Source organism: Ovis aries, chromosome 14, assembly GCF_016772045.2.
Source record: "Ovis aries strain OAR_USU_Benz2616 breed Rambouillet chromosome 14, ARS-UI_Ramb_v3.0, whole genome shotgun sequence".
Taxonomy (NCBI): domain Eukaryota; kingdom Metazoa; phylum Chordata; class Mammalia; order Artiodactyla; family Bovidae; genus Ovis; species Ovis aries.
The window spans coordinates 63,971,160-63,981,893 of NC_056067.1; the positions used below are offsets into that span (position 1 = coordinate 63,971,160).

At 59.5% G+C, this 10,734-nt stretch overlaps 1 protein-coding gene across 1 annotated transcript; it reads left to right on the forward strand.

Annotated features, from left to right (window-relative positions):
• Positions 1 to 47: 47 nt before the first annotated feature.
• On the forward strand, positions 48 to 10,575 carry TMC4 (transmembrane channel like 4). The gene is made up of 15 exons (XM_042232554.1): positions 48 to 167; positions 981 to 1,194; positions 2,900 to 3,045; positions 3,856 to 4,088; positions 4,177 to 4,298; positions 6,702 to 6,849; positions 7,341 to 7,508; positions 7,755 to 7,918; positions 8,169 to 8,295; positions 8,558 to 8,655; positions 8,898 to 9,081; positions 9,471 to 9,601; positions 9,699 to 9,854; positions 10,093 to 10,171; positions 10,268 to 10,575. The coding sequence occupies exons 1-15, from the start codon at positions 71 to 73 to the stop codon at positions 10,334 to 10,336; spliced, it is 2,136 nt and encodes a 711-aa protein (XP_042088488.1). The 5' UTR covers positions 48 to 70; the 3' UTR covers positions 10,337 to 10,575.
• Positions 10,576 to 10,734: the final 159 nt, after the last annotated feature.

Consider the following 10,734-nt stretch of genomic DNA (forward strand, 5'->3'; position numbering starts at 1 on the left):
GGCCCCGCCCTCGCCCGGGGCGGTCCCGGCTCGGGGGCCCTGGAGACGGAAACGGATCGGCGGCCGGGCCATGGAGGAGCGCCCGCAGTGGGGCCCGGAGGCCTGGGGCTCCGTGGAGGGGCGGCCGGCACCCCGGGCGGCCAGAACAGGTCGGGGGCCTGGAGAAGGTCGGGTCCGGTCCGCCTGGCGGGGAGACGGCCTGGGGGAGAAGGAGAACGGGAGCCCGGGCAGAGGCGACCCAGGGGCCGGGACTTCGAGCTCCCGGGAGGAGTGCGCAGACCCAGAGCCTGGGAGGCGGAAAGCGCTAGAGGCGGGGGTGTCTGAGGGCTGGCAGGGGCCAGAGTCACAAACCGAGTAAGAGGGGAAGGAAGTCCGGAGCCCAGCCCTCAGCCTGCGGTGGGAGCGGCCACTCTTGGGTGCTTGGAGGGCGGTGTCTGGGGCTGGAGGTCCAAACTCCCGGGTCTGGGGGGGAAGGCGGGGGTCTGGACCCCCAGGTCTGAGAGGGGAGGAGAGGCTGGGCGCCTGGACCCCCGGATCTGAGGAGGGAGGCGGGGGGCCTGGACCCCCGGGTCTGAGGGGGGAGGAGGGGCTGGGGGCCTGGACCCCCGGGTCTGAGGGGACATGGATCCCCGGGTCTGAGGGGGGAGGAAGGGCTGGGGGCCTGGACCCCCGGGTCTGAGGGGGGAGGAGGGGCTGGGGGCCTGGACCCCCGGGTCTGAGCGGGGAGGGGGGGCTGGGGGCCTGAACCTCCGGGTCTGAGGGGGGAGGGGGGGCTGGGGGCCTGGACCCCCGGGTCTGAGGGGGGAGGAGGGGGGCCTGGACCCCCTGGTCTGAAGGGGGAGGGGCTGGAGGCCTGGACCACGCCCCCCCTCCGGTCTGACGGAGGAGGGGCGGGGATCTGCACTTCCGGGCCCGGACCCCCGGGGGGGGGGGGCGGGTGCCTGAGTCCCGGGCCCATCCAGCGCCCCGTCCCTGCGCAGGCCCGTCGCTGTCCTCTGTGCTGAATGAGCTGCCCAGCGCTGCCACCCTTCGGTACCGAGGCCCTGGGGTGCTGCCCTGGGGGGCTGAGGAGGCTGAGGACGAGGAGGCATGGGGGAGCATGCAGACCTCCGCAGACGCCGCACATGAGGAGCAGCCGGAGCCCGGCGCCTCCCGGGAACTGCCGTGGCCCATGGCGGCCAGGCGGGCGCACAGGTGAGGCCCCCGCCAGGCCCGGCCTCCTCGCCGCCGGCTGGCCGCGCCGCCCCCGTCTCTGGCCGCCCGTCTGCCCCTGCCCCTCTCCCAGCCGCCCCTCTGGGTTTCCTTGCCTCCCGTCACTGTTGGCGCTTCTCAGGCTCCAAGGAGTCCCGTCTGCAGGAGTCCTGGTGCTCTCTCTCTCCCAGCTTCCGTGTCGTCTGTTGTTTCTCCCTCCAAGCCTGACTGCCTCTGTTTGAAATCTGTCGTTCACTTGTTTTCTTTCTCTCTGAGCTTTATGTCGGCCTCTGCCTCCCACCACTGTTATGTCTTTCTTTCCCCTGTCCTGCTACATAATTTGCAGGACGCAGTGAAAGCTGGGTCTCTTGTTCAACAGTTACTATGCATATGGCTCAGCAGTAAAAGTAAGCCGGAGGCCCTTCCGAGAACAGGGCCCTGGGCGCTCCTCAGGTGACCCTTGACACTGACCCTTGCTCCCTATAGAATCTGGACACTAGTCCGGAGGTGTGGGGAGGTTCCCTCATGCCAGGCAATGCTCTGACTCCGGCTGGGTGTCCAACAACGCAGCCCAGCTGTAACACTCTCTACCTGGAGATACAACCTCATTCACATAAAAAAGACACGGTGATCACTCTCACCACTTAGGAAATTCTAGGCTTTAGGAGCCCTGTGCTAACAAGAGGAAGACCAAATAATACAGTTCTTTTTATTTTATCTTCTCTTAACCACTGGACCTCCAGGGAAGTCCTCGAGCCCGCCGCTTTATTCGATACAGTTGACAGATAGCATCTGATAAGTGTGAGGTGTACAGCGTCACACATGCCCTTATATGTTGCAAAATGATCACCACAGTCGTGCTAGCATCTCCAACATGTCACATAATTGCTGCTTGTTTTTCTGTGGTGAGAACACTTACTCTGTGGGCAAGCTTCAAGTATACAGTGCCGCACTGTGAGCTGTGATCACCGAGCTCTGCTTTAGAGTCCCAGAATTCATTCATCTTCTAACTGGAAGTTTGTCCTCCTCGACCAACATCAGCATTTACCTACTCTACCCCCTGGTTCCCACCATCCTCCTGTCTTGTGAGTTCAGTTTTTTTATTTCACTTCATTTCATTTTCTGACTGTTCCGTGCAGCTTGTGGGATTTTTAGTTCCCCGACCGGGGACTGAACCTCCGCCCTCAGCAGTGAGAGCACAGAGTCCTAACCACTGCACCACCAGGGAACTCTCAGTTCAGTTCTTTTAGGTTCCACGTGGGATATCATACACTATGAAATATGTTTCTTATTATAAGTCACAGTATCACACCTACCTTTTTTTTTTTAACTTTATGATGATATTTGCCGACAGAAAAGTGCATGAGGCTTACAGAGTTTTCCCAAAGCGAGGATCCAGATAACTTCCACCTGGGGCACCCCCATCTCCTTCCCAGACTTCTGCAGAGGATCGCTTCCTTGCTTCTCTTCACAGCTTCGCCATCTCTGTGTGCATCCCTGAACACTTTGTGCTTGCTCTGGGTCTCTCTGAATCGACCCCTGCAGTCTGTTTCCCGTCTTATGCTTAGCGTAGGCGTGTTCCTTTTTATTGCTACGGAGCACGCCCAGTTAGGGACGCCCGGCGGCTGGGTTGCCTCCACCTATCGGTGGTCTCCATTCGGGGCGGCTGGGTCGCTACGGTTCTGTCTCTGACTCTGTTCCCCCCCAGAGAGAGGCTTGCCAGGGACCGAGTGGCCCAGGGCGCAGGGGCCACAGGGGCCCAATGGACTCGGCTGATTCGGAGGTCCAAGGAGAAGGTGCGGGAAGGCCTGCGTTCCCTGCAGCCCTGGGCGTGGACGCTGAAGAGGATTGGGGGTACGGGGGATGGGGTTTGGGCTGGCGAGTTGGGGCAGAACTGGACTCCTGGCCTGAGAGAGGAGGGGCTGGGGGCCTGGACCTCTGGGTCCGAGGGAGGAGGGTCTGGGGTCTGGAAACCTGGGTCCGAGGGAGGCGGGGCTGGACCCCCGAGTCTGGGGAGGAGGTGTGGGGTCTGGATCCTCGGATCTGAGGATGAGGTGTGGGGTCTAGACCTCCGAGTCCGAGGGAGGTGGGCCGTGACCCCGGGTCTGGGGAGGAGGTGTGGGGCTGGGCCCCTGGGTCTGAGGGAGGCGGGGCTGGGCCCCCAGGTCTGGGGAGGAAGTGTGGGGCTGAGCCCCCCCGGTCTGGGGAGGCGGGCCGGGACCCCCGGCTCTGGGGAGGAGGTGTGGGGCTGGGCCCCCGGGTCTGGGGAGGAGGTGTGGGGCTGGGCCCCCGGGTCTGGGGAGGAGGTGTGGGGTCTGGACTCCTGGGTCTGAGGGAGGCGGGGCTGGGCCCCCAGGTCTGGGGAGGAAGTGTGGGGCTGAGCCCCCCGGTCTGGGGAGGCGGGCCGGGACCCCCGGCTCTGGGGAGGAGGTGTGGGGCTGGGCCCCCGGGTCTGGGGAGGCGGGCCGGGACCCCCAGGTCTGGGGAGGAGGTGTGGGGCTGGGCCCCCGGGTCTGGGGAGGAGGTGTGGGGCTGGGCCCCCGGGTCTGGGGAGGAGGTGTGGGGCTGGACCCCCGGGTCTGGGGAGGAGGTGTGGGGTCCGAGGCCGGCGGGCCAGGACCGCACTGGGAGCCGAGCCCGCGGCCTCTCTGCTGCCCCCTGCAGGACAGTTTGGCGCCGGCACCGAGTCCTACTTCTCGCTGCTGCGTTTCCTGCTGCTGCTCAACGTGCTGGCCTCGGTGCTGACGGCCTGCATGGTTCTGCTGCCCACCTGGTTGGAGGGGACTCCCCCGGGTCCCCCTGCCCCGAACGCCTCCTCGCCCTGCGGCTCCTACAACCCCGGCTCCCACGGCCTGGTCACCTTCGCCACTGAGCTTTTCAACCTGCTCTCTGGAGAGGTGCGTGCCTGGGTCCCGGGATCCTCAGGGCCCCCCGACCCTGGTGGCCCGCTCCCTGAGCCCCCTTGTCCTGCCTTTCCTTCCGCAGGGTTTTCTAGAATGGTCTCCTCTCTTCTACGGGTTCTACCCGCCCCGCCCACGCCTGACCATCACCTACCTGTGCGCTGCCTTTGCCATTGGCCTCCTCTACCTGCTGCTCATCCTCCATCGGTCAGCGACACCCCTGCACCCAGAGCCCCTGGAACGTGGCGGGGAGGAGCGGTGGGGGGAGCGCCCTCCTGCATAGGCCTGCGTCTCGCTCCGCTGCGGGGTCCCTTTCTCTCTCCTTGAATTGCAATCGGATTTTAAAATGCTTCATGACTGGCTCCAGGCCGAGGATGAAGACAGATGTCTCCCTCCTGTGACTTAGTCTAGTCGGGAGGGAAAGATATGAAACAAACAAGGAAATTAATTGCATCTTTTCTGGAGGGGAGAGTGGCTGAACAGGAAATAAACAGGGGTGATTCATTCACTCAGGGATAGATATTAACTGAGCAGATACTATGTGTCAAGCATTGTTCTAGGCATGTGGCAAAATAGAGCAAAAAAAAAAAAAAAACCAGCAGAGTCTGGTTGGTCCAGGTGGAGCTGACATTTTAACAGGAGAGACAAGTAACAAGCAATAGACCGTAACGAGTGGGTGGACTGTATGGCATGTTAGAGGGTGATGGTCCACTGCCCCGCCCCCGACCACCATCGCCTGTATCAACACTATAGCTTGCTTTTGGCCCATTTTGTTCTTTATATAAAGGAAGACTCTATATATGTTGAGACTAAAGCCCACGAGACTCCCTAATAATTGGAAGAGGGATGTGGTGAATGATAGAAGTTGGGAACGACTCTAGGTGTTGGGACTTCCCTGGCCGTCCAGGGGTTAAGACTCTGCCTTCCACTGCAGGGGCCGCAGGTTCAACCCCTCATCAGGGAGCTAAGGTCCTGTATGCCGCAGGGTGCAGCCAAAAATTAAAATAATGACGAATGGCTCCAAAACAAACAAGAAAAGAATGACATTGAGATGGGGAGGGCTGTAGAAAGAGCAGGCTTTGGGCAGGGACTATCCAGGGTGCAGTTTTGGATCAGTAGATTATGAGGGAATATTGAGTAGGTATTTGCATGTGTGGGGGCTGGGCGAGAGGCCACAGGTGGAAGCAAGGAGGGCAGGTGGGTGCACTTGGGGGTTGATGGGGGCTGGCACCGGGGGTGGTGGAGGAGGAGTCTGCACTGAAGTTAAAAATCTGAGACTCACCAGCACTCAGGCAAGGGACTAGGGTCAAGAAAGAAACACGACTTAAAATATGTGTGTGTGTGTGTATAGAGAGAGAGTGTGTGTTCCCTGAATGCCAGGCACTGTGCTGGGGTCCAGGGACACCAGAGGGGGTACAGCTTATAGTCAAGTAGGGGAGATAAATTTCGAGACTGACTTAAATAAACAAGCCAGTCAGCATTTGCGGTTTGGGAGCTGGTACTACATAAAAAACAAATGAGAGGATTTGACAGACCAGGGATCAGCACATTTTTTGTTTTGCTGGTAAAAAAGGGAAGGCCAGGTGGGAGACAGTTGCATCTCTGCAGGTCACGTGGTCTCTGTCTCAACTACAGTCTGCTGGGCAAAGCGGCTGTGGCAGCGGGCGAACGAGTGGGCGTGGCTGTGCGCCAGTAAAACTTTATTGACAAAAAAACAAGACTTGGTCTCAGGGCCATGGTTTGCCGGCCCTCTTTGATACAAAATAACGCGTGGGGACCGTCTTTACGTGGAGTGGCCAGTAAAGGGCTCTCTGAGGAGGTGACCTCTGGGCTGCAAAGGTGGCAGGGAGGCAGCCAGGTGAACAGACAAGCCTCAGGCACTTGAGACAGGGTAGGCAGAGGCTGTGGAGTAGGTTCTAAGCGGGAATGCCACGGATCCTCGTAATGGAAGGTTCGACTGGCTGCGAGTGGGGGCCTGGCGAGAGGGCACAGGTGGAAGCAAGGAGGGCAGGTGGATGCACACGGGGGTGATGGGGGCTGGCACCGGGGCTGGTGAAGTTGGACGTGGAGTCTTTTTGTCCCTTTAGTTTGCTGTTTTAGTCCTTTTCTCAGGCTTTCCAGCCCCTCCCTAGGTCCTTGTCCCCCTCTCTCCAGTCTCTCTACCTGCCCCTCCTGCCTCTGGGCCTCTCCTCTGAGCCCAGCTTTCCCCATCTCCTTTTCTCTTACTGAGTCTTTGTCCCCCGTTCTTGCAATCTCTGCCACTTTGGGGTCTCAGTCTCCCCTCTGAATCTCTCTCCAGAGCCTCTGTTTCCTTCTCAGAAGAGCTGGCCTTCTCTTAGGGGTCTGTCCTCCAGGGCCTCTGTTCCTTCTCAGCAGAGCTGGCCTTCTCTCCTAGGTGTCTGTCCCTCCTTTCCGGGGTCGGTCCTCCAGGTCTGTTTCTGAATCTCGTTAGTCTTTGGCATCAATGTCTGGATGTGTCTCCATCAGGTAGCATTTCTCCAAGTGCCCTGTGTCTCAGCGTTCCCTATTTGCCCCCTAAGATGGGAGGGGTGTCCCCCTGCTCACAGATGTCTTGCCTACACTCCATCTCCCGGTTCTCCCCTCTCTTAGCTCGGTGTCTGGGCTGAAGCAGACGTTGTTGGCTGAATCAGAGGCCCTGACCCGCTACAGCCACCGCGTGTTCTCCGCCTGGAACTTTGGACTCAGCGGGGAGGTCCACGTGAGACTCCGCCAGCGCCTGATCCTATATGAGTTGCAGGTGCGCTTAGCGGTGGGGCCCTGCGAGCACGGGGCACCCGAGGGGGCGGGGTTGAGAGAGTGGGCGGGGCCTGGGCCAGGAACGGGGCCTCCAGAGAGATGCTGGGCGGAGCTTTCTTCTTAGGAGGCGGGCCTTGAGGGAAAAGGGCTGAAGGCCACTACAGGTATGCCTGACGTCAGGGGTACAGGAAAAAGCTAGCTCAGTTCACAGTTAGGAGCAGGGCGTGGCCAGAAAAGGCTTGGTAGAGTGGACCCGAAACTCCAAAGGCCAGGCAGAAGTGCTGGGCGGGCCCTAGGAGGAGCTTGATGTGTTGGGTGGGGCCTTGAAAGGGCGGAGTCAGTTTTAAATTGTCAATCCGGAGGGTCTTGGATGGGCTGGTCAGGACTATAGATGTTCTTAGGGAGCCGATGCAACATCAGTTCCCGTTGAGCGTGGACCCCAGGCTGGACCTGGGGCAGTGGAACACAAGTGGACGTCTCTTCCGGCCTTAGGTGGAGCTGGAGGAAGCGCGAGTGCGGCGCAAGGCTGCGGTGCGGACCCTGGGCCAACAAGCCAGGCTGTGGTCGGTGCGCCTGCTGGTCAACCTGGTGGTGCTGGCGCTCCTGGGGGCAGCCTTCTACGGCGTCTACTGGGCTACCAAGACCACTGTGGAGCTGCAGGTGTGGAGGGCCCTGGGGGAGGAAAGGCCCTGGGACCTACCTTTCCAAGGGTGGAGGAAACTGAAGCCTGATTCTTGGAATCTCAGAGAGGAAGGATTGGGGTCCGGGTGGTGGTGGTGGTGGTGGTTATGATTGGACCGTGGACTTTCAGGGTGCTGAAGGAAGAAGAGGCTGGGGGAGGATAATGGTAAGCATGGCCCCTGCAGGACCGCAGAGCCTCTTCTCTTGGTCCACCCTCCCTCCTAGAACAAGCCTCTTATCCAGCGGACGCCAGTACTGAAGCTCGTGGTGGATTACCTTCCGTCCATCTTCATCTCCGTGGTCAACTTCGTGCTGCCCCCTGTGTTCAAGCTCATTGCCCCCCTGGAGGGCTACACCAGGAGTCGCCAGATCGTTTTCATCCTACTCAGGTTCTGGACTCCTGGCGTGGGCTGGGTCTGGCCAAGGGACATTGGGGCTACCAAATAAGAGACTGACATCGTCAAGCTATGGGATCCGGTGGGATCTGGATTCAGATCCCGACTCCTCTTGTCACTGAGCCCCAGTTTTCTTCATCTGTGAAGTGGGGAGAACTGTGAGCACGCTCCACGCAGGAGAATCCGGGCACGTGGTGGGCGCTCCATCAGTGTTGATGCCCTTTTTCTCTTTTCCACTTGCCAGGACAGTGTCTCTCCGCCTGGTCTCTCTGCTGGTCCTGCTCGTCTCTCTCTGGAGTAAGATCACTTGCGGGGGCGATGCGGAGGATAATAAGTGCAAAACCTGTCGCTATAATTACCAAGAACTTCCGGTGAGGATGCGGGGACTCCTGGGGTCCTTGAAGGAAAGGAAGAGCCCGGTGGGTTCCAGATTCTTGGTTTGGGAGGAAAGAGGAGCTTGCGGTGCTAGAATACCTTCCCCATGAGGACAGGGGTATGGATATTTAAAAAGAAGAAAGACCCCGCCCCCCCAGATAAAGTATTGATAGAGTCTCATACTTTTGCAATTTGGAGACTCAGCTGTTTGGGTCTACAGGGTCCTGAGGTCTTTCTGACCTGTTCTTCCTCCCTCAGTGCTGGGAGACCCGCCTGGGACAGGAGATGTACAAACTCCTACTATTTGATCTGCTAACCGGCCTGGCAGTCATCCTGCTCATCCAGTTTCCTCGGAAGTGCGAATCCCTCCCCTTGCTGTGGCCCCGCCCCTGCCCTAGGCCCCCAGACCACGCCCCCTACAGCCACGATTATTCACTCCACTCAAGCCCCGCCCCCTAGGCACACACCCCTGCCGGGCCTGGGAAGTTTCGCCCCGCCTCCAGATGGGCTCCCTTCCGATTGGTGGGTGGGACGGTGAAGGCGGGGAAACCCGTGGCCGGCCCGCCTCTGATTGGGCCGGTCTCACCCTGCCCCTCAGGCTGCTCTGCGGCCTCTGTCCCGGGGCGCTGGGCCGTTTCGCGAGGACCCAGGAGTTCCAGGTGCCTGACGAAGTGCTGGGGCTCATCTACGCACAGACGGTGGTCTGGGTGGGGAGTTTTTTCTGCCCTTTACTGCCTTTGCTCAACACGGTGAAGTTCCTGTTGCTTTTTTACTTGAAGAAGGTGAGCGGTGGGGAGCAGCCTTGGGTCTGAGGCGGGGAGGTACTGGGGCTTGGGTTTCTGGATTCTGGGAGAAGACAGTACTTAAGGATGTGACTCCCGAATCCTGGTGAGGGAGGATGCCGGGGTCCCGGACTACAAGATCCTGATAGAGCACGGGTCTGGAGGACAGATCCCTGGATGTGAGAGGAAGGGTCCAGGGCATCCCAATTGTTAGGTATGAGGGAAGTGGGGGACCGACCCGGACTCTTGTCTGATGGTGGAAAAGAACTGGGATTCCTGGCTCCTGATTGAGGAGAGGGGGCCAGGGATTAGGGCTCCTGGATGGTGAAGAAGGAGCGTCTGGGGCTCAGATTCCTGTGTCTCATATTCCCTTCATCCCCTCCTGCCAGATCACCCTCTTCTCCACCTGCTCCCCGGCCTCCCGCACCTTTCGAGCCTCCACTGTGAATTTCTTTTTCCCCTTGGTCCTTCTCCTGGGTCTGGCCATCTCCGCGGTTCCTGTGCTTTATAGCATCTTCCTGTAAGTGTGGGAGGTACCGGCCTCTCCCACCCTCCACCCTCCTGTCCAGGGTTCTGACTTTGGGCCATCCTTGACCTCTGCCTATCTCTGATTCCAGGATCCCACCTTCCAAGCTGTGTGGTCCATTCCGGGGTCAGTCGTCCATCTGGGTGGCGATCCCCGAGTCTATCTGCAAACTGCCTCAGATGGCCCAGAATTTTCTCTTCTTCCTGGGTACCCAGGCTTTTGCTGTGCCCCTTCTGCTGATCTCCAGGTGAGGGCGCTAGACTCCTGGGTCTGATTCTGAATGTCTGACCTGGGGTCCCGCTGCCTGCTTCCGAGAGAGAAGGGGGTTGGGGCCCAAACTCTTGGGTCTTCGGGAAGGAGGGGGCTGGGATGCTTCGACTCCTTGAGTCTGAAGGAGGAGGTCCAGACCCCTGCTTTCTAAAAAGCCCTACGTGGAAGATATTCTGAGAACGTTTGCGGAGTGGCTTCCACTTTATCTCCGCTAGCATCCTGATGGCGTATACAGTGGCCCTGGCTAACTCATATGGACGCCTCATCTCTGAACTCAAACGCCAGATACAGACGGTGAGCCAGGCCTGGCCCCTGGGAAGGGGTCCTGGAGAGTATGAAAAAGAACACAGGGGAGAGATGTGTCTCACCTCCCCTCTACCTTTCCCTCAGGAGGCGCAGAATAAAGTCTTCCTGGCACAGCGTGCTGTGGCGCTGAGCTCGGCCGACAGAACTCTTTGACCTCTCCAGCCTGGCTTGGGGTGACGTCCCACTTCCAGCCCCAGACCTGCTCCCAGATCCTTTTTGAGCTTCGTCAACATCATTTGGAAAATGAGTGAACTGGGGAAGACCCCGTGCTTTTCCAGCCCTGGGATTCCCTGCTGAGGCCCCGACCCTCCAGTGAACCTCTTTCTAGTACTGTATCAATGAATCTAGTACTGTGTCAATAAACACAGCGGAGGCCGCTGAGTGCTTTTTAATCTCCGGTCCAGAAGCTGGGGCAAGCCTTCACAGGACATAAACCAATCAAATGTGTGGCTCTGAGAGCGTGGCGGACTCTTCCGCGAGAGAGACCGCGCCAGCCAATCAGCGGCTGCGTTCAGGAGCCTCGGGGCGGGGACACGTGATTGAATCAGAGT

Excerpts from the sequence above, each read along its gene's own strand:
- TMC4 (XM_042232554.1), top strand. The coding sequence starts at position 71 with ATGGAGGAGCGCCCGCAGTGGGGCCCGGAGGCCTGGGGCTCCGTGGAG. Across the intron at positions 9,082-9,470 it reads TGCTTTTTTACTTGAAGAAG|ATCACCCTCTTCTCCACCTG; the intron begins GTGAGCGGTGGG and ends CCCTCCTGCCAG. Across the intron at positions 9,855-10,092 it reads CCCCTTCTGCTGATCTCCAG|CATCCTGATGGCGTATACAG; the intron begins GTGAGGGCGCTA and ends TATCTCCGCTAG.